The sequence below is a fragment of the Aulonocara sp. 'chitande type north' Nkhata Bay genome, linkage group LG9 (genome assembly GCF_057382095.1).
Source record: "Aulonocara sp. 'chitande type north' Nkhata Bay isolate Kocher_YH1m ecotype deep benthic linkage group LG9, A_spYH_male_GT1.1, whole genome shotgun sequence".
NCBI classification, from domain to species: Eukaryota; Metazoa; Chordata; class Actinopteri; order Cichliformes; family Cichlidae; genus Aulonocara; species Aulonocara sp. 'chitande type north' Nkhata Bay.
In genome coordinates, this window is record NC_141352.1 from 18434677 (window position 1) to 18460738 (window position 26062).

Sequence of the window (26062 nt, forward strand, 5' to 3'; positions counted from 1 at the left end):
CCGTTGCACACCTCAAAAGTCGGTCAGACTGACTTTTGTGCAGATTTTTAATTGTTTGTTTGCACTCATCTTATTATTGCTGACCCATCTTTAGTACGCCTACATTTTATTTGTGCATGTACCATTTCAAGTCAAAGCACACAACCAGAGTGTAGACATCTGGTGTCGTACTAAAGAACACCATTTGCTCACAGGGGCTTTAGACCAACCTTGTCAGGGTGAAGTACCCTCTCTTCTTCTGCAGAGTAGTCTTTGGACGAGTGAGACTTAGTTTATTGTCCTCTTGTAATAGCTCTCTTTGTTTTAGTTTTGATGAAATCACACTGAATGTTTTACTTTAGAATACTATTAGGGGTGGACGTCTATTGACAAGCCAGTTTAATAACTCACCTATTAAAAAGCTTGTTTGTATCTCTGCAGCAGTCTAAAGGCTGAACATATGTCCACTGCCTAAAGGACGCAGGAGGATCTCAGTGGAAAAAGATTTAATCAGTATACGTCCTCATGAATAATTTTGGATGTTAATCAAAATAAAGATACATGTTAGAAAGAAAATTTAGAAGAAGGTTTCTTTTTCTGTTCCCCTGTTGTCACAGTGTCTACTGTGCTTGTGCTGATTAGATTTCACTGAGGATCAAAGCTGTCCACTCTTATCTCTCATGACTCAGTCAAAGATCGTAGCTGTGGGGACTACAAAAGATTCACCTAGTGTTTTGGTGGTCCCCGGTGCTTCTGCAGCCAACATATGTACTAATCTGTCGTAAGTAAGGTTCACGGGCCGAGCCAAACAGCCTGTGCTGCGACAAAGAGTCTCTTTTTTCAATCTCTTATTGTCCCAGCTGTCATTAGAATACTTTACTGGCTCAGCTGTAGTAATAAATAGAAACTCAGTCAAGTCTGATTCAGGCAGACATCAGTGAAATTTGGCTCTTGTTGCTGTTTGCATGTTGTAACTGAGGACGGTGCCATGAGGAGACCAGGGTTCGCGGTCGGTGAGCGAAAGGCTCGACGCTGCGCAGCGAGCATTCAGTGGGCTTGCCGTCATTGTCGGGAGAGTCAGTTCCACTTTTAAAAACCCCCCAATTCAGCTCTACAAAGAAGATTAAGGTGGTTGCTCCCTTGCTCCTCTGATTGGATCATGCATGGCGTGTTGCCCCCACTGCATGGTGATTGGAGAGGCGGGAGCACTCTGGCTCCAGAGGCATGGCCTTTGATGTCTCCGTGTTCCTGTAAATCTTCAGTTTGTGTTTTAAAAGTTCAATAGCACTATTGATTTTTTTTTACGGGGGCGGAGATTAAAGCCTTGTAGCTTTTATCTGTATACTCAACTCACCTCTTCTCCAATTTCCCAGATCCATCGCTTCCTTTTTTTTTTAATGTTGTTGTTTTCATAGCACATTGCCATTAAGCACAAAGTAACATGTGCATAACTCATGTTCTTCCCATTATATCAATGACTCTTCTCCGACCTCGGCCCAGTTCTTAATGCATGAAGAACTCAGTCTGTTTTTTATAAAAACATGTCAAAGCCACACAACTGCAGGAGAGCATCACCCCTGCAGCTGACAGCTGTTAACCCCACCAGCAAGTTGGACATTTATGCTATAAAAAAATAACACCGGCAGAAGTTTTGGGTTGTTTTCTATCTTTTTTTTTCTTTTTTCTTTTTTTTTGCTAAAGCACTGGAAGCCGGGGTCTTGCTCTTTGTGGCATCTGGTATCACTTGTCTGTGGTTAGATTGAGGCTACCTTATCTGCTCGATCATCGGTGTAGCTTCATTGACTCTGACGTAACCAGAGCATCTGGGTTAGACTCAAGTTCTGAATATGTCACACAAACAGGTTTTCATATTATAAAATCAAAGTTGGTTTAGCGCAGGTTCAGAAACAGTCACGTACACTGGGCATGTGAGTCACAGTGAAAACAGAAAGCAGACAGTTGGTTGCTTGTACACAAAACTGCAGGAGAAGAACTAGAGTGCCAACAAGACTTCTTTACTTGGATCGACCATCAGGTGGTACTCTTACTGAAAGTATCAAGCGAGTATATGGTTGTCATGGCAGCAGGGGGGGAAAAAGTAATTGCAAAGCAAGTATGGCGACATTTTTAAGAGAGGTACTGGGGGGCGTTATCCATCGCCAAAGGATCGTAGGGCAGTGGAAAAAGGAGTACCCACGTGAAAAGGATCACATGTGGGCTTAGCTAGATGTGTTTTGACTTAATTATGGCGATGGATAGAATCCAATTAAAAAGCGACTGTAGGTGTTTGCATCCAAAAAGTCTCCATTTCTGTCCAAACTAAGACGCCGTTTTAATTTTGTTTAAGTTAAAACTGGATAAACAGGATTTTCAAATGTCTCTACTACCCTTTTGGGTGTGTTAGAAGTTGCAAAACACTACAAAAGTTACGCAAAAATGCATTAGTGTGGCTGTACCCGGAGGACAGTGTGTAACAGTGTGACTGAAAAGCATCTGTTGGGCTTCTGTCTTTTTAGTTTTTTGGTGTGTGTGTAACATCCCGGCCTTTATCGTTCTGTGTCTGAGTGTAAGGCAGATGGCGAAAGCAGTTTTGGGTTCATCTCCAAGGAGATTCTGAATTGTGATAGAGGAGTGTGTTTTGCAATTTGCTGCATGCAATCTATGCCCTCACGCACGCTAACGCACACTGTCCATTATGCAGTCGGAAGCGGAGGCTCTTACTGTTCACTCAGGCTGCACGGGGGAAAAAAAGAAAACAACACAAAAACAAGGCAGGCCTTGATTTGAAGGGTGACTTCTTATTTTTAGCTCATCTGAAAGCTCTTACTGTAGCTCCTGGCTATAACAACGCTAATCGATACAGCTGTCTGATCAATACAGATGACTGACAAAAAGGTTGCCAAGGCTTCTTTGCGCTGTTTTGGGGTATTTTGGGGTCTAAATTTAGTGTTGGATTAAACGTCTTGGCCTATTTATAGAGAGGGTTGTGTGTTTGCAGGACGTAATGGCTCTGTTTTGCACTCTCTGAGCACAATTTTGTGTTTGTAAGAGATTTTCAAGTGCTGCAATATTAAAACCCAAATGGACTTCTTTGTTATTCAGCCTTTAAGGTAATGCTACTCAAGCATTCCCTGAGTGAGGAAAAAAAAATCATTAGCTCACAATTTATGCATGAAGTCCCAGCTTTGCTAAAGCTTTACCTGACTTTTCCGGCATCTCTTTGAACGTAAACAACTTTCCCTTTTTGTCTTTCTTTTGTTCTCACTGTCTTCTTCTACAGCACCACAAAGTATGGGATTCTCACCTTTCTGCCGCGCTTTCTGTACGAGCAGATCCGACGTGCTGCCAATGCCTTCTTCCTGTTCATCGCACTCATGCAGGTAAACCCCAGCAGCTGCCAGCGCTGTTTGCTCAGCGAACTGTTTGTTTGATTTCTGCACTCAGCCCAGCCTTTAGATGCTCCGTCCTGCAAAGCCTATTTCATCGCATGTCAGAGTGTGCAAAAGTCCACCTTTAAGGGAAATGCGGTGTTATGAAATGGCATTTCTTCTCTTTGCGATCAGCTCTATCAGCATCAATTTCTCTCTTTCTCCCTCATTAGCAAATCCCTGATGTGTCACCGACCGGTCGCTACACCACGCTCGTCCCGCTTATCTTCATTCTCACAGTGGCCGGGATCAAAGAGATCATAGAGGACTATGTGAGTATCACCATGTGAGTATCACCATAAACTGGAAAAGTGATGCGTTGTGGGGCTAACTTAATCGTCGTTCATCTCGCCACAGAAAAGGCATAAAGCAGACAACACGGTCAACAAGAAGAAGACAACAGGTATCACGCGTGTGCTTGTTAATGTGCTTTCTGTTTTTCATGAGAGTGCTCGTGTGTGCGTGTATTTGCGTGGGCTTTGTTTTCCTTTCATGTCAGGGTGAATGGCTGTTGTCTATCAGTCATTATAGCGCAGGCCGCCGTGCCCCAGACAAATGTTTAGTGGCTATGAATACTGCATGAGAGCTGCTCTATAGGCTGACTGATGGCTGTGTTGTCCTTGTCTCTCAGTGCTGCGGAGCGGAGCCTGGCAGACATTTATCTGGAAACAGGTATCGTCACATTCTTCGACTCTCGTGCTCTGACTTATCTCTCTTGCTGTTTCACAACACTGATTAGCCTGTTTCATTGCCACGAGCGACGTCAAATAACGTTGAAAGAAGTATGAGAAACTCTCTTACTGTACTGAATGAATTTCAGGTATTGTAAAAAAGCATGCAAAAGAAACAAAAAGTGAACGCTTCGGAATGAAATACTTCAAAGCAAGAGCAGTAACCCTCATGAGATGATAAAAAATAACAGTTAGTACATCTGATTATGTCCGTTAGAGCTAAGAGATGGCTTTTAATGTGGACTTATTCCACCGTTTCCCACACCTATTTTTTATTTGTTCAATAGACTGTCCTATGAGTACTTTGGATCCTTGACAGGCAAAACATGCTTGTCCTATTAGTAGTCACGTTTCATGATCAGATAACAAGCGCATCTAATTGTTCTTCAGGGGATTAATTTGTCCAGTATTTCAAACAGGCACATCTTTTTTGTTGAATAGTTGCGTTTTCTCCGGTGGTTTGCAGTTCATTGAACCGAGTGAGTGTATAACCCGCTCACACAAAGCTTTTTCCTTCCAGTCTTTTTTGTCATTTCTGCAGGGTTGTGAATGTTCTTAGCGGACATGCCCATTAACTGAGTCCAGCTGTGCACAGTCTTTCTCCAGCAGGTCAAGTCAAATCAAATTTGAGCCCTCGTTATGCGGATGACAGACGTCTACAGCAGAAATTAAGCCCCATTGTTTCACAGTGACACGACAGGTGCAGGAATCTGATTCAGTCGCCCTTCAAGCCCTTAAATAACTTTTCAGCAACTTTGGGTTCGCTAGATCATAAAATCAGTTTTTGGAAGAGTTTTTGCTTTTCTTTCTATTAATGAAAGTCTGAGGGATTCTTTAAAAAAGTCGCCCTTGCCCTTCATACGTGATTATAATAAGATGCACGGTCAGTACAGTAGTTTTTTTGTTTTTTTGATTGTGTAGGAATTGGCAGTGTCACAGTTTACATCCTATCCAAGATTGTCACATTTCTTGAAGCGAAGCTTACCTCCCCCCTTCCTGTGTACTTGGAAAACAAGTTTCCGGCTGCTGATCCGAGGAGAACCGACAGCCTGAAACACTTGCGTAGTTTCTGCAGTGCCTGATGTAGCAAACTGGCAGTGTTTTAGCATGACTGTCTACAGTTATAAAGTCAGCTCCACATGCTTTGCCCTGACCTTGGTTCTCTGAAGTTATCATGCATTCCTTTTTTTGGAATTGGGTCATTTGGGGAAACTTCTCAGCTACACGAGGACTTTCTTTAGGAATTGTAATGTGTATATACTTTTAAATCAGCTGCAGAATTTCCTGGAACACTTCACAAGACAAAAGTGTTCCTTCTCTTTTCTTCTTTCTTGCTCATGAATCGCATAAAACTTCAAACTCGTCTTTTTTATTTGGCTGCATCCTCTGCTGGTCACATATTATTAACCTGCCCATTGTTTCCTCTCTGTCTTCATCTCTTACCCCTCCTGTTCTCTGTTACCCTCTGCCTCAATGCCCCTCTTCTTCCCTGCCTCATGCTGTTGCACTGCTGCGTCCTGGCCACAAGGTGGCAGTAGGAGATATAGTGAAGGTGACTAATGGCCAGCACCTCCCAGCTGACATGGTTATAGTGTCCTCCAGGTCAGAGTCCTGTGTCTCTCTGTCTGTGTGAGCATGCTGCATGTACCTCATTAATATATTCTAAACATCTGTTAAGCTGCTTTTAAGGGCTGCTGCTAATGTTTATTTTTATTTGTGGTTCATTTATTATTTTTGTTAAATGGATAAAAATAATAAGTCATTTTTAGCTTAATTACTTCCTAAAAATGTAGCTTATTATTTATCAACTTTAAATTAAAAATATTATAGTTATTTACAGATCTTTGCAGGCAATGTTTAATGTTCAGAAATAACAGTTTATGGTTTTCTGTGCATTGTTGTTTATCTTTATAGTGTTTTTAATCCAAACCTGCCCTCTTCTCTGCAGTGAACCACAGGCCATGTGTTACATTGAGACCTCTAACCTGGACGGAGAAACCAACCTGAAGATCAGACAGGTGGGTTGTCTGTCCGTCGTTCGTACGTCTCGTGAATGTGACGTCTCTTCAAATGTCCCTCATTTTGCCCCAAAGGACGACTTGAAAATTGACCGATTAAATTTTCAAAGGCAAAAACAAAGCAAATTTGTAATTTTTTAAAGAATTTTGTACAAAGTCCAGTAGTGCAGTTGCTTTCTCATACTTTGTCTGGTTAAACCATTGCCTCAGTAAGCGCTCCTTGACTTTACTTGTCATGCCTTTGCTTTCCAGGGTCTCCCACTCACGGCTGGGTTTCAGACCCTGGAGGATTTGATGGCACTGTCTGGTCGTCTGGAGTGCGAAGGCCCCAACAGACACCTGTATGACTTCACTGGCACTCTACGGCTGGAAAACCAGAAGTGAGAGACATACTTTTTTTCCTCGTCACTTAGGTTTGAGCTCTAGCAAATGCTCTGTCAGAATTAGGTGCTAAAATCTGTTTTGTTTTAAACTTGCACAGCACTGGTTCCTCACGGAAGACATGCAGTGATTCGCATTTTTTGTGGATTAAAAAAACAATTAGGAAGTAAAAATTGAGAAGCAACTTAAAAGTAGAAAAATTAATTGCATAAACTGCAGAAATCGACATTTATTTACTTGATTTGGGGCTAAAAACCTCTCTTTCATTCAGTCCAGTCCCTCTGGGTCCAGACCAGGTGCTGCTGCGTGGCGCCCAGCTCAGGAACACGCAGTGGGTTGTGGGAATTGTTGTCTACACTGGCCACGACTCCAAACTGATGCAGGTAAATCCTCTGCTGTGTTCTAAGTCAGTAAACTGTGAATAAGCATGAAAAATCCGGCATTTGAAGCCAAATTTCAAATTGTTTATTAATTAGGATCTCTTCGTCATCCTTGCCTGGGCGAGTTTAGAGCTTTCAGTTAACCGTGACACATTCTTAACCGGGACTGCATCCAGACTAATCTTCAGCTACAGTCTTTGGATTGCTCGTGCATTCTCCTGCTAAAAATGGATGAAAATCGGTCATCTGAATTATGCATTTCTGTTACTGTTACTGCAATAATTAATTGAGTAAAACGTAGCTCCTAACAAAAGCCTTTCCAACTCCCAGAACTCCACCAAGGCGCCACTGAAGCGCTCTAATGTGGAGCGGGTGACCAACATGCAGATTCTGGTTCTGTTTGGCATCCTGCTGGTCATGGCACTGGTCAGCTCTGTGGGCGCAGCCATCTGGAACAGAGAACACACAGACGAAGCCTGCTGGTACCTGTCCCGGGCCGGTGAGACCATAACGCGCCAAGATTGCTTAAGTCTCATTATATTACTTGCATGTTTGGGTAAATCTGGGTTATTACATGAAGGAATTTTGTCTGCGACTTCAGGCGACATCTCCCTGAACTTTGCATATAACCTACTGACGTTCATCATCCTGTACAATAACCTGATCCCCATCAGCCTGCTGGTCACTCTGGAGGTGGTGAAGTTCACACAGGCTCTCTTTATTAACTGGGTATGACCCGTGCATCATTTTTAATGCGTGCTTATAAACTACAACTGGTCGATTACACACTTACTTCAAGTGTTTTTTTGCTCTTGTCCTCAGGATGTGGAGATGTACTACTCAGAAACGGACACGCCAGCCATGGCGCGAACGTCTAATCTTAATGAGGAACTGGGCCAGGTCGGTTCCTCGCCCTCTTCGTAACGAGCTGCTCTAAAACATCCTGCTTTTGTTCTCGTTACTCACCGTCTGTCTTTTTCTAGGTCAAGTATCTGTTTTCCGACAAGACTGGAACTCTGACCTGTAACATCATGCACTTTAAGAAGTGTACCATAGCCGGGATAACGTATGGGTCAGTTATCGCATCTGTAAATAAATTCTCACCTCTTTTTCTCTCAGATCGTCTTACTGATATTTCCTTATCGGCCTGTGTTAGATGAACTTAATTAGCATTAGCTGCTGCTCAGTTGATTAATCTCGTGCATGCTTAATTAGATGAACTAATCAAATTCATCAACTGATTTCAAACTAATTCCTTTTGCATTTCCACCGCATTCATTACTGCAGCCACTTCCCTGATCTTGACTGTGAGCGTTCAATGGACGACTTCAGGTTAGTGACCACCTCCCCCTCAACATCAGCCTTTCCCTTTTTAGTGGTTTTTTCCTCATTTTGTGCATTGGACTCTTTCCTAAATGTTTACCTGCTTTTATCAGAAAATTATGTCTTGTAGCCTGCAAAGACCCCCCCCCCCCCAACACACACACACAAAATAAATAAAATACATTTGGATTCTTTTTTTTGTCTTTTAGTAATCTGCCATCCAGCAGCCACAACTCCACAGAGTTTGACGACCCAACTCTGATTCAGAACATCGAGAAGGACCATGTGAGGCTTTTCTCTTTCTTTCTTTGAAGCCATCCGTCTTGGAGGCTGTTGCTAATAACCACGTTCACTCTGTTTGCTCGCGGGCGTTCAGCCTACATCACCTCAGATCTGCGAGTTCTTGACGATGATGGCGGTGTGCCACACGGTGGTTCCAGAGAGGGAGGACGACCAGATCATCTACCAGGCCTCGTCCCCTGACGAAGGAGCACTGGTCAAAGGAGCCAAAGGGCTGGGCTTTGTCTTCACTGCCAGGACCCCTGATTCAGTCATCATTGAAGCTGTAAGTGTGTAACCGCACACGTCTCTGGAGTCGCAGCTACTTTTTGGACAGGAGCTGACATTTTTTTGTGGGTTTCAGATGGGGGAAGAGAAGAGCTATGAGCTACTGAATGTGCTGGAGTTTTCCAGGTGAGCTTGAAGTTGATGTTTTTCTTAACCAGTGATAAAATGCTGATATGAGACTGCTTTGGGTTGAGACTAAACTAAATTGTCTTTACAGTAACCGTAAACGGATGTCTGTGGTGGTCAGGACACCCAATGGGAAGCTCCGGCTGTACTGCAAAGGAGCGGTGCGTTTATCTCATTATCAGTAAATTCAGATGTTAATGAATGTAAGGTAATGGTTTTAATTTAATGGTCAATTCCTTGTTTTTGTAGGATAATGTTATTTTTGAACGTCTGACCGAAGCGTCTCAGTACAAAGACTTAACAGTTGCTCATTTGGAACAGTTTGCTACTGAAGGTAAGAAGGTAGATTTTGTAGTTTTTGATTTTTAAGGCTTTTCCTCTGTAAGTCAGACTTAAGTCACAAATTTGTTGGCATTTGGTGGATGTCTTGCAGCTAACAGCAACTATTTCAGCTCAGTAACAAGGCTTTGACCAGCTTATCTTCCTTCCATCCACTCAGGCTTGAGGACACTGTGCTTTGCGTACGTGGACCTGGAGGAAGAAGCGTATCAGGAGTGGTTAAAGGAATATAATCGTGTCAGCACCATAATCAAAGACCGCGCTCAGAAGCTTGAGGAGTGTTATGAGCTGCTGGAAAAGGTAAACACAACATCTCTTTGTCTAAAATGATGTGTGTTGGTGACCTCCTGTTGGTTTATTCTGTTGTATTTATCCGCGACACCTTAAAGGCCGGGAAAATATTTTTTGACATTAAACTTCTTCACCTTCTGGCTGAATATTGGACATATCATCTTGGCAGAACTGGTAGGGTTAAAGTTGTGGCATTAAATACATTGTACATTGTAATTATGTACAATTGTCTGAACTGATGATCTTGGAATCCTCAGTTGATTAGAAATGGCTCCCAAAGATCTTCCAAGTTTATGTAAATGTACAGGTTCCTTGGATTTCCCCATTGTTTTGAGTATTGATCAGTCCAGTGAGTGCTGTCAAACAAAAAAAATTATGCTGCCAAAGAGAAAATACCAGTTGCAGTCAGTCATGATCACTAATGAGAACTTAATGGGCCTTGGTCTCGTCAAGTTAAAAGACAGTCTACTTCTGACCCTGTGTGGATCTGAGAAAATCCAAAAAGAATTCAAGGTTATACACCCAGTTATTGTTTTTTAGTCATTAAAGATGCCTAGTGTACAGTCATTCCACCCTGGAAAAACAACAGTTCAAAGAAGTCATTAAAAGCCCCGGATTATCACGAAATTCAAGCCCAAGATGAGTGTGTAAACTTCAGACCACAGCTGTCTCTCAGTTATTCACCCTGCTGCATTTTCCGAGGTATTTTTGTGTCTGGTTGGTAAGCATGGTTGTGGTTATCACTCTCCACAAATATGCTACACGTAAAACTGGAGACTGATGAGCAATCCCCCCACCCCCACCCGCCCGGAGCCTACAGATGGATGTTGGCGTGGTGGAGTGGTCAAAACAGCAGGCAGCAATGCAGGGTGGCAGCAGTGGTGCTGTCAGAGGGAGAGATGACACATTTTGCAGCTTAAATAGACTGCTAATTTGGGAGGGCATGTTTGGGATATGACGTGAGGAGAGTGAGGCACGCTAGTCCGTATGACACAGTGCAGCTTGAAGTGTTGCTCGTCTGAACAAACTCTGAGGCTTTGATCCTTTTAGTTGCACCGTGGCTGAAAGATTGTAAGCAAAATATTTGGAAAAGGCTGAAAAACTGAGGTAAACTAACAATAAACTGAATAAAAATACAGTCAGATTGAGGAGACATGGAAGTATTGATCTGATAAATTCACAGTGTGATTCACTCATGCAGAGAACGAAATGCTGCTTGGTGGCCAGCAGGTGGCAGAGTGGCTCCATTTAGGGCCACGCTTGGGACTGGAGCTGGTGCCATTTCTTTAGGTATTCATTATGTTGTTGTTTTTTTTTATTTGGAAAACACAGTTGAAGTCACCTTTTAAGGCATTTAAAAAATAATCATGATTTAAATGCTAGTCTGTGCTCACAGGTAGAACATAGTGAAAGTGAATTGCTGTTTTGGTTTTTAAAAAAAAGGATAAATAAGAGGATATGGGGATTAACAGTAGAGCAGTGAATTGTTTGTTGGGGAAATCAAGGTTTTAGAGGAGAGAGGCAAGGTGAGAAAAGTAAGTGAAGAAATTAAAAGAAAGAAAGAAAGAGGAAGCAAGAAGAGGGGGTTAGGTTTGACTGGAAGACCGCAAGGGTAATTACCTTCACCAGCATGCCAAAAGCCCCATAAAACTGGAGTCAACAACACATTAGTGTTAACTTGTGTGTCTGTGCATGTGTTTGTGTATGTCCGAGTGTGTCTAATGAGGGTACACGTGCATATAAATGCTGAACAAATTAAAGCGGGGGGAGGGTTATGTCTTGGCATGGAGAAACAAAGTTGGTACAGAAATCTAACGTGAGCTGAACCGAATCCGCTGGCATCGCTCTCGCCCTCAAATTAGACGTGGATGATGCCATCTGGGGAAAAAGAGCCCTCACATACACTCTGGTGATGTCTATTTCTGGCCTAAATATGATTGTTTTTAAAACCTCGTTAAGTATTCTGTGCTATGTTTTGTTCCCTCTCTTTTAGTCTAACTTTATTTCTTTTTAACAGAATATGTCTGCATGTCTTTCACGCTCCTCTGCTCCTCTAACAGAACTTAATGCTGTTGGGTGCCACAGCCATCGAGGACCGTCTCCAGGCTGGCGTGCCAGAAACAATTGCCACTCTGATGAGGGCTGATATCAAGATCTGGGTCCTCACTGGAGACAAGCAGGAGACTGCCATCAATATAGGTGAGAGACGCTTAAATAACAATGTGAGGGTAAAATGTTGCTTTTAGCAAGTAAACTTGCTGCTGCAGTTTCATGTGCAACAGCGTAGCAAACTGAATGTATTGTGGAGTTAATGAAATCATGGCTGGAAGAATAGCAGGCATTATGCGGGCTGTGAGATGCCTGAGATGCCTCCATTCTCTAAGTGGAAAGTGCCTGCGACCAGTGTAGCCACCGTCTGGGGGTGACATGAGTGGGTTTAGTGTCTTGGCAGTCGTGGAGAAAGTTGGTGGCAGACGTCCAAAAAAACAATGACGGGAAGAGGAAAATGTGAGCTGACACTTGTCGCTCCAAGTTTAAAAGCTGGGGCATCCTCAGAGATGGCGCAGATCATCTTGTCAAAGTGTGTATGAGCGTTGATTTCCTGATTTACTGCAGGGAAATAAGGCTGGTCACAGGCTGGTGAAGGAACTCATATTGGTGTGTGTGTGTGTGTGTGTGTGTGTGTGTGTGTGTGTGTGTGTGTGTGTGTGTGTGTGAGAGCCAGGACTGTGTCGAGTTTTCACCTGTGTTTTGGGTTTGAGAAAACCCTCCTCCTCCTCCTCCTCTACCCTCCACTTATCTGTTTCTGTTTCTCAGGTTACTCCTGTCGCCTGGTGACACACGGCATGTCCCTCATCATCGTCAACGAGGACTCGCTGGACGTGAGTAGGCAGGCCTCTTCCTCCTCCTTCGTGCCTCTGGATACTTTGTACAGCGTTGAGACTTTTTGTTGACTTTTAGGAGATAGTGGGCTGTGTGGTGGGGGTCTTAAGAAGGTTACCGTGGGAACAAGGGTGTGGTCTGCAGCCAAGATCGGTGGGTGGGGCTCTTTGTGTGTTCACAGGTGCAGGTAATTAAAGTCTCTGGTGTCCTCTTTGGAGAAAGGGATGAAAAGAGACAAACACTGCGCTATCGCTTCTTTGCCCCTCGGTCTCTTCCACATACAGCGCTTTCAGTGCTCTTACAGTGGTCTCTCCTTCTTTTATCATTTCCTATTTCAAGCTAAATCCCAGAAGAATGAACACAGCTTATGTGTTCAGTCACTTTATGATCCTGTTGCTATTTTGAGATCTGAGACATTCCTTTACTCTCGATTAGATTTTCTAACCCCAGTTATGTGTTCTTTGCATTCAACCTCCTTGTGTGACTGCTTCACCTAAGTGGCTTGATTGCTGTCATGTGTCCCTGTCTTTCAGACAGTCTCCCTGAGTCCCATGTGTGCGCTCGCACAAATATAATCACCATTACTCGGTTTGTTTTTATGGAAGACACGGGAGATTATGACTCGTAAATTTCAAGTTTAAGCACTCTGTGTGTGCCCTTGTATTAGTTTATTTGTTTATATGTGTGTATTGTGTGGTAAGCATTCATAAAGAGATCTCTGTGTTTACATTCAGAATTTTCTAGCCTCATATAAGTCAGTGTGCAGATGGTGTGTTTCCTGGACTGTGGGTTTGTAGAGTAATTGGATTTGTCTCCGGCATGATCCCTCCATAATATGGTTTACTGGTCTGAATGGATTTTATTGTTGGTGACGATTATGAATTTAAGTGTAAAGCTGTGCACTTTTAATTGTTTTGGATTCTTGCATTATGCTGAATTGTAAAGCTCTGACTGGTAAAGTTTACTCTGTCAAAATTAGCAAAGTGATGTCTGAAAGCTCTTAGATTTGGGGAACTGCTGGTCAGATAACATGCAGGCCACTTAGATGCTAAATCAATTGAATTTGATGGGGTAAGCATTTAACGTTAAGGTAACGAGGGTACTCTACACTGGGAATTGCCTATTAGGACACAAGGGTGAAAACTAATCTTAGCGCTGTAAGCGGATCAATCCTAAACTGGTTTGTAAAATATATTTTAGCAGACTGTCTCCCACGCTGATCGTGTACAGTTTCAAGCCTGATGGGTTTGTGGTACTCCATCTCAGAACTGAACTTTCACTTGGACTAAATGTAATTATCAAAAGGTTTTTTAGGGCTAGGAAAATTGGAAATTAGTGCAGAGATTTCTTAAAACATGTGCATTTATACATGGAAATATAGTATATAAAGGAAGGAGTTTGTACAGTTCTAACAAGCTTAAAGGTTAATATTTGGTGTGACCACCTTAATTTTTCAACACAGTCTGAACTCTCTTAAACAGCTTTCTTGTAAATTCTTTAAGTAGTCTTCAGGAATAGTTCTCCAGGCTTCTTGAAGGACATTCAAAGCTCTTCTTCAGATGTTGGCTGCCTTTCGTTCTGTTTTCTGTCAAGATGATCCCACACTGCTTTAATATTGCTGAGGTCTCTGCTCTGGGGAGGCCGATCTATGGCTACATACTGACGATGATTCAAACCAAAAAGCTTTAAATTTGGATTAATCACTCCGTAAGAACATTTTTGCATTTTAATGATCAAGGAACTGGCCTCACAGCCCATTGTTCATTCAGTGGGCTGGTTTCAGTCATTGTGCAAATGTAATGTTTATAGGATTGGGGAAACCTGTAAGTCAGCTGAGACCGAAGAAGTCCAGATTAAGAGAATCAACCTTCTGCCACTCTGTAAGACCCGTTGCAACTGATTTTCAGAAAAGGTCAGAAAAGAAAACTTTGTATTCATACAGAAGTTAAATTTTTCTATACATGAGAGTTAAATAAAATCACATTGCAGCTAAAACTAAGGAGAAAAAGTCTGATATAAACACGTAAGCAGCCACTGGATATTTTTCAAAGTAAAACCTGAAACATGCCAGGAAGTGATCTTTAATATGATTCAGTGTTTTTCTTTTGATAATAAATTAAAACAACTTAGCAGGAAATCTATTTTTAAGCTTCAAAGTTTGGCCTCCGTTCACTTTAATGGGGACAATTCACCCTGCTGATGTGTCCTTGAGCAAGATTTCAAATGTTCACCAGCTCTAGGGAGGCTCTTCTGTAGTTTGTTCCAACTTTCTTGTGCAGCAGGGTCAGGACAAAAGGCAGAATCTCATAAGTCTGAGTTTAAAAAAAGAAAAAGATACTGTTTTGATTCAGATGGACTTGTTTGTTGGTTGAACAAACACATTTCATTTGGCTGCAGGTCAAAAATGCAACTTACACACATAGGCAGGAAGAGTCACAGCTGGCTGACGTGAAACATAAATGAAGCGCCACGCGTAGCGATATAAAATATGCCTTCAAGCTTGCGGTGTTTGCAGGACGGACGCACTTTAAAGTGGTTGTAAATGCAACGCAGCAAAAAAACGACACAGGATGACATCCCTTTGTCATCGCTGTTTACTCATCCCGTAAACATCGAATTAATCTTCACATGTTTGCAAGACGAGAAACATGCGAGTGCGCGCGCTGATGACAGTCGTGCCTTCTTATCGGGACAGCCTCAGAGAGCTCTGGTCGTGAATGACACAGATGAAAGCACCGCCGTCTTCGGCGACACTTCTCTGACACTTAAAATAACTCAAAAGTGCGACTTGGACATGAGTGAATGCAGAAGCTGTGTCACTTGTTCTCTTTTCTTTTTTTTAAAGTCTCACGTCTTTCACACCCTCTCTTATCCGTAGGCAGGATGATCTTTGCAGTGGATCTAGGCCAGCAGATGCGACACCCTCTCCTCTCCCCTTCTTCCCCACCGATCCCCGTTCTCCGTTTCATCTGCTTCGCGCTGCTGCCTCCACATCTGTCAGCGCTCTCTCTTCGCACAGGATTTGACCACACACCCTGTGTGATTTTGTAACAGCAAATATGTGTATGTGTTTTAGACAGAGAGTCAAGAAGAGCGGCAAAATCTGTGTCCATCTTTGCGCAAACATGAGAGTGTGTTTATTGTGCTTTATGTATGATATAGACAATCTGGAAGCGACCGGAGGACGAGACTTAGAAAAAAAAGAGGGGGCGAGGAGTTTGGCTTGAACCATGTGAGGGCGATGAGTGAGTGGTAACGCGATCTCCTTTTGGTCCTCCTCCTCATCAAAACAAACCCTGTGAGCAATGCCTCCTGGGTAAACGGTTTGCGAGCACTGAAGCTGTGACAAGCGCCATCTGTCACCTTAAAATCACATGCCACACACACACAGCCTGACACACATCTTTGCCCTGGCTGTTTCTGTGCAGTCATTAGAGAAGTCTCGTTCTTATTACCTCCATACATCTGACTTTGAATCCACACACATACTTTGCACAGTTTACCCAAGAAGCAGTGGCACATGTTGCCCTCATCACCTTGTTAGTCCTGAACATAAATTTCATCCAGCTTTCCCACAATCCCCAGGCCCTCGTCACACTGCCCGCAGTACAACTCCTAAACAAACAACGCCTGTCTTCTGCTCATTCATCATTTTTATGCACGCGTGCAAATGCAGACACGCACATTTTGTTGTGCCTCAACTTGCATTCTCTGTCGTTCCGACATTTCTTTTAAATGTTTTTTTACATTTTTCAAGGTTGTAGAAGTTTTAAACAGCAGGCGCCTTTTTGTTAAAGCCTAACATGTGTTCCCGTGTGCTTCCAGCTCCAGCAGCAGAGGATGTGGATGTTTGCACAGATGCACAATATGATAATTAAACAGTGTATTAAATCTTACCGGTGACAGACTGTGCACTGCAAAAACGAGCACATCCTTCTCCGCCTTCTTTTCACTCAGCGGCTCTCTGTGTTTGAGTTTTCCCCTGTGTCTGCTTCACACTCCTCGCCTTCTGTCTTTCCTTCTTTCCTTGTATTTTTTTTTAAACTTCTTCTCTCTTTAGTCGCCTTTGTTTTGTATATTTTACACTCGAAGGACATTTATCATGACGGGGCGAGTGATTACGCCATCTTTGGAGTAGGTGGCCTGGAATGAATCAAATTCAAGCGTCCTCCTTGCGTTCATTTATATAAAGGGAGAGACGTGCACGTTTGTTTCTGCGTGCGCTGTCTGCGGTAAAGTGTGCAATAAGGGAAGGCGACCTGCGATATCTCAAACCGCCTCTATGATCCTGCTCATTTTGCGATCCAAATATAAACCTGATAAAATTCCACGCAGAAGGGCCTGTGAGCATAGTGTGCAAAGAGTGTGTGCATGGAGTGTGTGTGTGTTTAGAGGTTAGAGAGTGTCTGGTTTCTTCCAGACCAGATGCATATGAAAAATAAACATTTAGTTTGGAATCTAAAATGCTTGCTAATGAGATCTGTCATTTTGCAAGTGGTGCAATCAAAGAATTACACTTTTTTTCCTCCAGGGTCTCCAAAGATAGAACATTTTAGCGTGAGAAATAGAGAAACTACAACATATTGCATTATTTTTCCTCCAGGATTTTTTCTTTCCTTTGGGAAAGTGTTAGAAGATTGTCTTAACACAAAAACAGCTCAAAAGGATCCATAACAATGTTTAGTCAGGAAGAAAACATTTTTATTGTAGTTTTCTGTTCTGGAAACGGATACTTTTTAGCTTTAGGAGCTAGCTACTGTACCTTAGTCGCCTTTTTAAACTTCTACGACTCTTTGCAGGACCTGTCTGCTCATTATGTCCTGTTTTAACTGCCAGTGAAATGTTGGCTAAACTTGCTGTGACAAGTCAATGTGCTGTACTAGTAACGCTTAACACCCCCACCCCACCACCTCCCATCCCTCCCACCTTCATGATCTGATACTTAATCTGGTTAAGGCAATGATAAATGTCAGATACGGTGTATAATCTGGATGTTTTTGCTTCCACTAAGTAAACTGGAACATGAATGAGAAAATGTAGACTGTCTCCAAACACATTCGATCGTGTCATGTTGAGGAAATCCTCAAAAATCAAACCCACAAACCGTTCTGCAAGACGTCATTGGTTGGTGTTTTACTTTGCATTGTGCCTGTCCACCCCTGGCTCAGAATGGACCTCGTGCAGTAAGCATGATCCATATGTACAGCAAAGGCAGTGAGTCTGATAGTGATATCTGATTAGACAGAAATCTGTGCAATTTATATCTAATATAGCTACAGAACTGTGCAAACGTTTTGAGGGGTGGCTCAGGGAGAGGGAACAGGAGAGACGTGCAGTGATTTATTGAAACATGCAAACATACATGGAAACACAGTATATAAGGCAACTAGAGGTTGTACAATTCTAATGAGCTTGAAAGTCGATATTTGCTATGACCACCTTTATTTTCCAACGCAGCCTGAACTGTCTTTGGAAGCTTTCTCGTCATTTCTTCATGTAGACTTCAGGAATAGTTCTCCAGGTTTTTTAAAGGAGCTTCAAAGCTCTGCTTTGGATTTTGGCTGCCTTTTGTTTTCTGTCAAGATGATCCAACACTGCTTCAATAATGCTGAGTTCTGGGGAGGCCGATCCATGACTGATAGTGTTTCACAGTGTTTTTTTATATCAAGGCATGGTTTAACTGCATTGGCAGTGTGTTTGGGATCATTAAAATGAAGTTGTTGTAGATCAGATGTTTTCCAGATGATATTATATGGTAGATCAAATTCTGATGGTAGTTTTCTGTGTTCGTAACTTCAGTAGTTTTTAATAAGATCTCCATCACCACTGGCTAAAATACAGTCTTCTTCGTGGCCTGTAAACACACACTGTTGTACTGTCTTGACCTGTGAATCACCTTGTTTGTTTAAAAATGCTATTTTGTGCCTGTCAAAGTGTGTTATTTTGTTATTTTTCAGAGATTCAAAGAAAGAAATTGGAACAAATGTGCAGACAGAACACTGGTTCATCCCTTGAGTTGGGTGTCTTTTTTTATGGTTGAGTGATTCACAGGTCAGCGGTCAGTGTTAAGTGGCTTAAACAAACTAAAACGATTCCCAAGAAAATGATTAGGTTCTGGACTGAAAGTGAGTGAAAAAGCAGCCAGTGTCCAAAGAAAAACATGGCAGGAGAGCTGTTGCTCAAGACCACTTCATAAAATTCCATCCGAGATCCTTGGAAGCAAAACGTAAAGAAATGAGGGAGTGGCTCAAGATTTTTTCCACAGTGCTGTAATTAGTCACTTTTTTTCATCAGAAACAGACATTGTTGACTTTTTAAAATAAAAATAAATGACTGTTGTGCTTTTTTTAATAACAGTAATAAATTATTTTAATATAACATTAGAAGTAGGGAGAGGGGGTTTACTTCCTGTCCTCATGCTGTGATGAGGTGAGGGAAACGTTTTTGTCCAGTCTCCATCTCTCACACACACACTGCATGCGTACACGTGCCTACATGCAATCATATACTCTCATGCATGCATACACATGGTTTTCTCCCCTAAAAACAAGATGCAAAGACACAGCCAGACACACACGAGAGCCACCTTTTAGATTCAGAACTCAGACAACCTATAATCTCCTTTAATCCTTTCATTATGCTTTTGTTTTCCTTTCCCCCTGTTTGGGGAAAAAAAAAGGTGAATGCAAACAGGAATTCCGGCATACAAAGAAAAACACACAGCCTCAGGCTGAGAAAACAAGAACAGGGAATTTTTGGGGAGAGGAGGGACGCTTGTGTGCCGAGGGTACGCATGTGTGCATCGCTATTTGGCGAGAAGAAGAGAGGCGGCATTGTTCAGATGATTGCGTTACATGCATGTATATGTGAGCGTGTTATCTGCGTCGTCTCTAGCGCATGCTGATCAGTGGACAGAGGGGTCGTCTCTCTGTCAGTCACGGGATCCTCTGAGGTCAGACGGGTGCCAATAACCCGCTGCGAGGGCCCGAGCGGATTCTTACCGGCGCCAAATCTTCAAGTGTTTGCGCACTTTTGTGTCTAGAGTTTTTGTCTTGTGTAGCAGCTCGCCATGTATTCAGCTCTATTACTCATGTTTCCACAAACACTTCTTGTTATAGGTCATTTCATTTTACGTCATTCCTCGTTTATTACGGGAATAATCTGAATTCCACATGTAAAACTACCAAAACTGTCCCCAGGTAGAGCTAGCGAGCTGTTTGCTCCACTTGATGGATAAAACATTCAAGCTCCATCTGTTTAACGCTGGAGTGGTTTTGATTGGCTTTCCGCTTTTCCGAGTCCACCTGGCAAAATCCTGAATGTAAAACAAGTCGCCACAAAGTCAGAGCTGCGACTCTGATTTGTCTTAGCCGTCTCTGTTTGTTGGATGATTATGGATTCATTTCTCACCGGTTATCAGCTTCTATTTGGAAGCTAAAGGCGCAATTAACAATAGGATGTGTGCGTGTGGTGGCGAGCAGGAAGGCTTGTAGCACGTCTGCCTCTCCACATGGAATTCATTACATCCCGGTGGGATGTTTATTTTCTCTATTAATCCCTGTTCCTCTATTATCAGGAGCTCCATCAAAACTGCCCCAAACTACTGGCCTGCAGGCGAGCTGGCATTAACACAAACACATGTACACATACATGTGAATGATGCATTTAGCCCCGTCTCGACATTAGTTTACCTCATCTGTCTTTGTTACCTTTTCCCCTCTTGTTATGTGCCTCTCTCTCTCTCTCTTTCTCTCTCTCTTTTGTTGCTGCTTTGTGAGGAGAAGCTTTAGGATTTAATTACACGATGAAAATGCCTCCAGGACTTCATACCATCAGCATGTAGTGATGAAGTCTAGAGCAACTGTGAACTTTATATTAGCGTTGTTAATTGTTTGGTGTACACAGAAGCAAATAGTTTCTCCAGATGAAAGCGAACTGCGCAACCAGCGCATGCAGCGTATGTCTTCAATTTACTGCCAGCGGTTTTGACCTTTCAACAAATTGGTCTCTGTGTTTTTTGATGTGTGCGATTTACATTTTTTTACTACTTTGCGAGGCCACAAAAACGTAAAAAACCTGGAAATGCGGTTGTTTGAAAGCTCTGCGGCAAGATCGCGTAACACCGAGTCTGATTTAGAGCTATTACTGGTTATGGCGCAGATAAAGATCCAAGATGTTTGGCGATTAGTAGTGAGTTCATGGTTACAGGGTAGCTATGAGTTAGTTGCTGACTTTAATGGCAAACTCAGTCCTCCCTTCTGTGTGTTTGTCCTCTTGCAGGCTACTCGTGACACGCTGACAGCTCACTGCTCTTCCCTCGGCGAGTCTCTGAAGAAGGAAAACGAGCTGGCGTTGATCATCGATGGCCAGACATTGAAATACGCCCTGTCCTTTGAGCTCCGCCAGGCCTTCCTTGATTTGGCATTGTCCTGCAAAGCCGTCATCTGCTGCCGGTAGGGAAAGCTCATTTATCAAATGCATATACATATACACACAGGTATTATTGGTTATCTGCAATTACTCATAAATGCCTGAAGTAATTTACAAATAGAATCACAGGTTGAGCAGGTATTCATCTCTAAATGCAGCAGCCTGTGTTTGACTCCAGGCCTGTGTATCTTTCCCCAATCTCTCCCTGTCTCTGCTTCACTGCCCAATCTAACAAAGAGAAAAAGCCCAAAGAAATAATCAAAGAAATGGAAAGCGAAATGCCAGATTGTCTTTGTTTAAATCATAGAAAAAATGGGTTTCTCATAAAAAGGGCATGATCGCTGATAATCCTGTTGAAACGTGTGTTTCAACAGCGCTTTGTCCGTAACACTTTGGACAAAGTTTACAAATTACTCTGCAAAAAGTCATTTTTTTCTGTGAGGAAAACAATGATGCTCTGTACCAAACTGTTTTACAGATACACAACGTGATTGTGCTGCTGTGGGAAAGTCCCAGTGTGAGAATGAAAAATGAAAGCTTTTCCACAAACTTATATTTGCTTTAATGCAAAATTTCTACCTGAAGTCTTTGGTTTTCTTTATTTCAATACCTCTACTCAGCTGGGGTAAAATATGTAGACTATCCAAACACAAAGGCAGCAACAAAAGAAAAAAACTAAATATAAAGACAGGCTTCTACCTCATTATCTTTTCTACTTAGACACAACTAGTGTTGCATTGCCTAGTGTGGAAATGTGAATCAGTCTGAATGCATCTGGCCACAGCTGAACAGACAGAAAAATGTAAACACACTACAGCGTGCAGAGACGTCAATCATCGTGCTGCAGCCGGCTGATATTAAACAGCTGTGATTGGCCTGGCCTGGCCTGGCCTGGCCTGGCCTGGCCTGGCACGGGCACGGTCGAGTGAAAATCTGTTTAAGCAGGCCAAACGCTTCGTGCCAGAGATGTTAAAACACGTGCTCGCAGATTTATTTGGTTCCCAGGGTCGATACCTGTGTGAACACAGCTGTTCCTCCTCAGGTGATTTCTGAGGCTGCGTGCTGTAAAGACACATTAATCTGTGACGTTTTAAATGCCCAAACAGCTCCTTTGAATTTGTGAACTTCATTAGAACAATCATCTGAAAGAAAAAAAATATACACAAGCACTTAAGAAAAAGATCCACTTCACACAGGCGGGTTTTTAAGTTGTGGATAAAGTGTCCATGTGGAGGACTTCATTACCTGCACATGTGCCAGTTTGCAAAGGTTACCGGTTGCCCACAGACAGCAAATGAATGAGGACGATAAAAGCCTGTCCTGTTGCACAGCAGGGACGATGTAATACACTAGGCTGCTTGGAAATGTCAAAGTCATGACTCACTTACTGCCGGTACCCCTGGAATGGGCACCAACACACACACAGACACACACACACCTAGTCATGACCGTTATATATTTCCATTGATACAAAGTGTGGTCTGTTCAATGAATGTTTACAGCATGTTCCCTTTTTTGGGTATGTTTCACTCAGCAGCAGCTGTGATGTTTAAAAAAAAAAAAAAAAAAGAGTTTCCACTCGTCTTTTTGTCTCTCTGCATGTGTGTGTGTGTGTGAGTGCAGACGTGCGTGCGCGTGTGAGCATGTGTTAGCCGGGAGGCACGTAATTGACTCTTCCTTGCACTTACAAGCCATATCCGGACTCAGGTCTCACAGGCCTTGCAAACAGCCTCAAGCTTCCTTTCCTGCATCCTTTACTTGCTATACCCTTGCCTCTCTCCCTGCATCTCTCTCTACCTTCCTCCCTCCCTCGTTCGGTTTCTCGACTCCTTCCTCCTCTGGCTAAGACATGTTAAACGTTAGCAGACTAGACTGAACAGCATCATAATTAGTTTAAGCACATCTGCTGAGCCCTTGTCTGGTTTTAAAACACATTTGAATAAGCAGGCCCTCTTTGAAAACAGCTGCACTGAAAATATATTATAATTTATCCAAAAACTGCAAAGAAATGACTGATTCTGATCAATATTTGGGTGTTGTTAGGTTTTTTTTTTTTAACAAAACAAAAAACATGGTAGGTTTGCCAACTGCTTTGGTGTAATAGTGTCTAATTTCAAGGTTCCTGGATATCACAAAAACAACATAGATTAGAAAACGTTCAAAGGCAAAAACGCAGCTCACTTTGTCCTGTTTTGTTGTCTTGTAATCTTACCATGACGCCATTTATCTTATGTCCCCCTGGGAGGTCCTATGCTGAGAACCAATACTCCTTTAATGAGTGGTTACGGTGAGGTTGCTGCACCGAGTGCCATAGCTTTGACGTTAAAGAGCCGGATTGTCAGTTAGTTGTTTCTCACCTACTGTATGTGTGCGATGTTTCACCACGCGGGAATGCGTGCACGTCTCAGGGGCCCGAGGAGCCGAGCGCACTCATACGCTTGGGTTCCCGACTCCACTGCGCGTTTGTTTATAGGAGGACTCGGTGGCTGCTTATTTTCTGCTCAGTTCCACCGTGAAGAGCGCTGGGAGCCTTTTATCTCCCCCGACTTCACTTTACACAATCGCAGACACTGTTAGCGGTGTTTAGGGGAAAGGTAGAGTGAGACAGAGAGCGCGACGAGGAGAGATTTGCGGTTTGAGGCCAAGAGACGCAAAGGCGGACTTGTGCGCACACACACACACACACTTCGGATGCAGAAACAGGAAAAAATAAAGAGCAGAGGTTGATCCCATCATTCAGCAGTAGCTCTCTTTGAGGTTTCCCCCCTCAAATGTCCTGTGGTGCAGGGTGTGAGGCGTGTGTGTGCGCTGGTCTGATTTTTGCTTCTTAAGCATGCCAAGCAGACCTCCCGGTTCTGTGATTCCAGCTCGACTGGGACATGCTCTTTACATATTCACAGAGGACAGACCGTCTTTATGACCTGCAGACCTCAGCCGGATGTGTGCATGCACGTGCACGTAATTTCATTTTCCCATACCCTTATAAAAGCATCATATTTTGCTCTGCTTCCATGCGATGGCTCATACAGCTGCACATAACTTCATTTTTCTAATATGATTACTGCAGCACTGATGAATGAGGTGGTGAGTCACTGCTTGTGCTGAGCTCCCAGGAGTGAGGCCTGTTCGTACCATACAAACAGTCATTGTGAGGGTGACTCCTCCTCTTTCTAGGAAAAGTATTGGGCACACTTTTAAGTCCAGTGTTGATTCTCAAATTCCCATCACCTAATGCATCACAGAGGCTCAGGTAATAACTATAATCAGTGAAATGTAATATAAATATTTAATAACTGGATTTGGACTAATCTCTTGTAATGCAGCCAGTAGCTACTTTCTGCTGCCTGATAACTCTCAAAGCCACTTTTTAACTCCAAGTGAGGATGATTTATTGGATGAATCTGTACTTAAAAAGTGCCACGTTTTTTATAAAAAACACAAACATCCTGTCTTAAGATGCTGTACGATGTTTTTGTTTCATACTGTACTGTAGGGAGTGGCTTTAATCCCAGCCCCAGTATCACTTTTCTCCCACGTCTCGTCCTTTGGAGACATATTTGCTTTCACCGTACGACATGCAGGTAGTAATGACAAGACTCGTGTAAGCAGCGTGCATGTGAACGGCACGCAGTGGGAATGCCTCCTCATACGAAGCAGGTTTTGCAAACAGAAGACAAATTCAGTCTTAGCTGCTGTGTCCAGAATGCAAGCACTGAAAATGTAAACAGTGTGTGTGTGGGGCTGGATTGCTTTCCCACACAATCTCCGTCAAAGCTCGCCAGCCATGAGGCACGCTCTGTCCCTCGTTACACCGTCTTGCTAGTATTGAATTCTTTAAATGGCCCAGAAAAAAGAAACTCCTCTTACATATCTAAATGCATAATTCACCACGTATATTAAGTCCTGGCATAACCAGTACCCCACCAGAAACGAAGGAATATCGTATTTCTCTGACTTTAAACGGGAAAACTGCATCAGAACAGCAGCTGAATATATGTTTATAAAACTGAACTGTTACTTGTGTTTTTCTTAGAATATCCCACTTTAAATTAGCTAAAGATAATAATTTCCTCTAAACATTCTAATAATCACGTTCTAATAGAAATCTTTAGGCTTATTATACAACATCCATCATTCACCCTCATCACCACTTTTTTTCCACATTTAAGTGCTTTTTCTATCTGACATTCGCACACATTCATACTACACATAACATAAATACTTTATTGACCCCTGCAAGGGTAATTACTCTGCTACTGCAGCAGGTTAAAGATTAACAGTAGTCAACAATAAAAAACCGACACAGTTAAAGTAAAAGTGACACAGGCGGATAGTAAGAGCCTGAAACTGAGAGAAATACAACATTTGATATGTAGAACGGTGATTAAATTTATTTTATTAAAATAAAATGATGTTAAGTTAAAGTAAAAAAAGAAGAGTGAGACTGTAAAAGAGAGTAGTGCAAATTGCAGTAATAAATAATATGTGCGCTATAAATCTGAGAAACAGCTGCAAGAAGGTTTAATACAGAAATATATGTGTGTGGAATCGAATGCCCGACAAGTGTGCTCACCTGTCACAGAAAGGAGAGTTATTGTACAGTTTCACAGAGAACTGCAGGAATGATTTCCTGAGGCGTTGTTTCGGCAGCTGTGCTGAATAAAGTCTGAGGGAGAAGGAACTCTGCTGCCTGGAGCGGGTGAGGTAGACTGTCCATGATGGAGAGCAGTTTGTTCAGCGACCTCCTGTCCGTCACTCACTCAAAGGCCTCCTGATTCTGGAAACTGATGTTCCCAGCCTTGTGAATGAGTTTTTTGATCCTGCTGGCACCGATGCTACCGCAGACTGGTAGAAGATCTCCCAACATCTTTCTTCACACATTAATAGATCTGAGCTTTGTCAGTATCCTCATCTTCTTCAGCGGGTTAAATTCACATGCTAGTTTGTGCTTTCTGATTTAAAGCGTTCACAGTTTCTTTCACTGGTAGGGAAAACAAATGATTACTAGGGGTAAAAACAAAACAAAAAAACCCCCCCATCAGATCCCAAAGTTTTTTATTAAAGCCAAACAGAAATCCAGCACAACAGAAGGAACATTAGCCACGGCCCTGGATGGGGCTTCTTCTTATTTGTCTGCAGATGAATTACACGGCACCATAAAATTTGACAAAATATACCCATCTCTT

The 26062-nt window shown here is 42.6% G+C and overlaps 1 protein-coding gene across 14 annotated transcripts in view; it reads left to right on the forward strand.

Annotated features, from left to right (window-relative positions):
- Window positions 1-26062, forward strand: part of atp8a2 (ATPase phospholipid transporting 8A2) — a 48597-nt gene that overhangs the window by 7317 nt on the left and 15218 nt on the right. For 12 of the 14 annotated variants that reach the window (XR_015131043.1, XR_015131042.1, XM_086306256.1 and 9 more), the window contains 22 exons: window positions 3260-3359; window positions 3581-3679; window positions 3765-3810; window positions 4039-4079; window positions 5667-5740; window positions 6087-6156; window positions 6409-6536; window positions 6809-6920; window positions 7248-7416; window positions 7519-7646; window positions 7740-7817; window positions 7901-7989; window positions 8205-8249; window positions 8450-8525; window positions 8617-8805; window positions 8884-8933; window positions 9025-9094; window positions 9183-9267; window positions 9433-9572; window positions 11624-11762; window positions 12381-12445; window positions 20727-20899. Coding sequence is in view for 12 of the 14 variants with exons in the window: in XM_086306256.1 (XP_086162382.1) it covers window positions 3260-3359; window positions 3581-3679; window positions 3765-3810; window positions 4039-4079; window positions 5667-5740; window positions 6087-6156; window positions 6409-6536; window positions 6809-6920; window positions 7248-7416; window positions 7519-7646; window positions 7740-7817; window positions 7901-7989; window positions 8205-8249; window positions 8450-8525; window positions 8617-8805; window positions 8884-8933; window positions 9025-9094; window positions 9183-9267; window positions 9433-9572; window positions 11624-11762; window positions 12381-12445; window positions 20727-20899 (2166 nt within the window). In the remaining 2 variants the exon portion in view is untranslated. Of the gene's footprint in view, window positions 1-3259; window positions 3360-3580; window positions 3680-3764; window positions 3811-4038; window positions 4080-5666; window positions 5741-6086; window positions 6157-6408; window positions 6537-6808; window positions 6921-7247; window positions 7417-7518; window positions 7647-7739; window positions 7818-7900; window positions 7990-8204; window positions 8250-8449; window positions 8526-8616; window positions 8806-8883; window positions 8934-9024; window positions 9095-9182; window positions 9268-9432; window positions 9573-11623; window positions 11763-12380; window positions 12446-20726; window positions 20900-26062 lie in introns of those variants that run through there. The other 2 variants (XM_086306251.1, XM_086306261.1) reach the window with 2 other exon arrangements.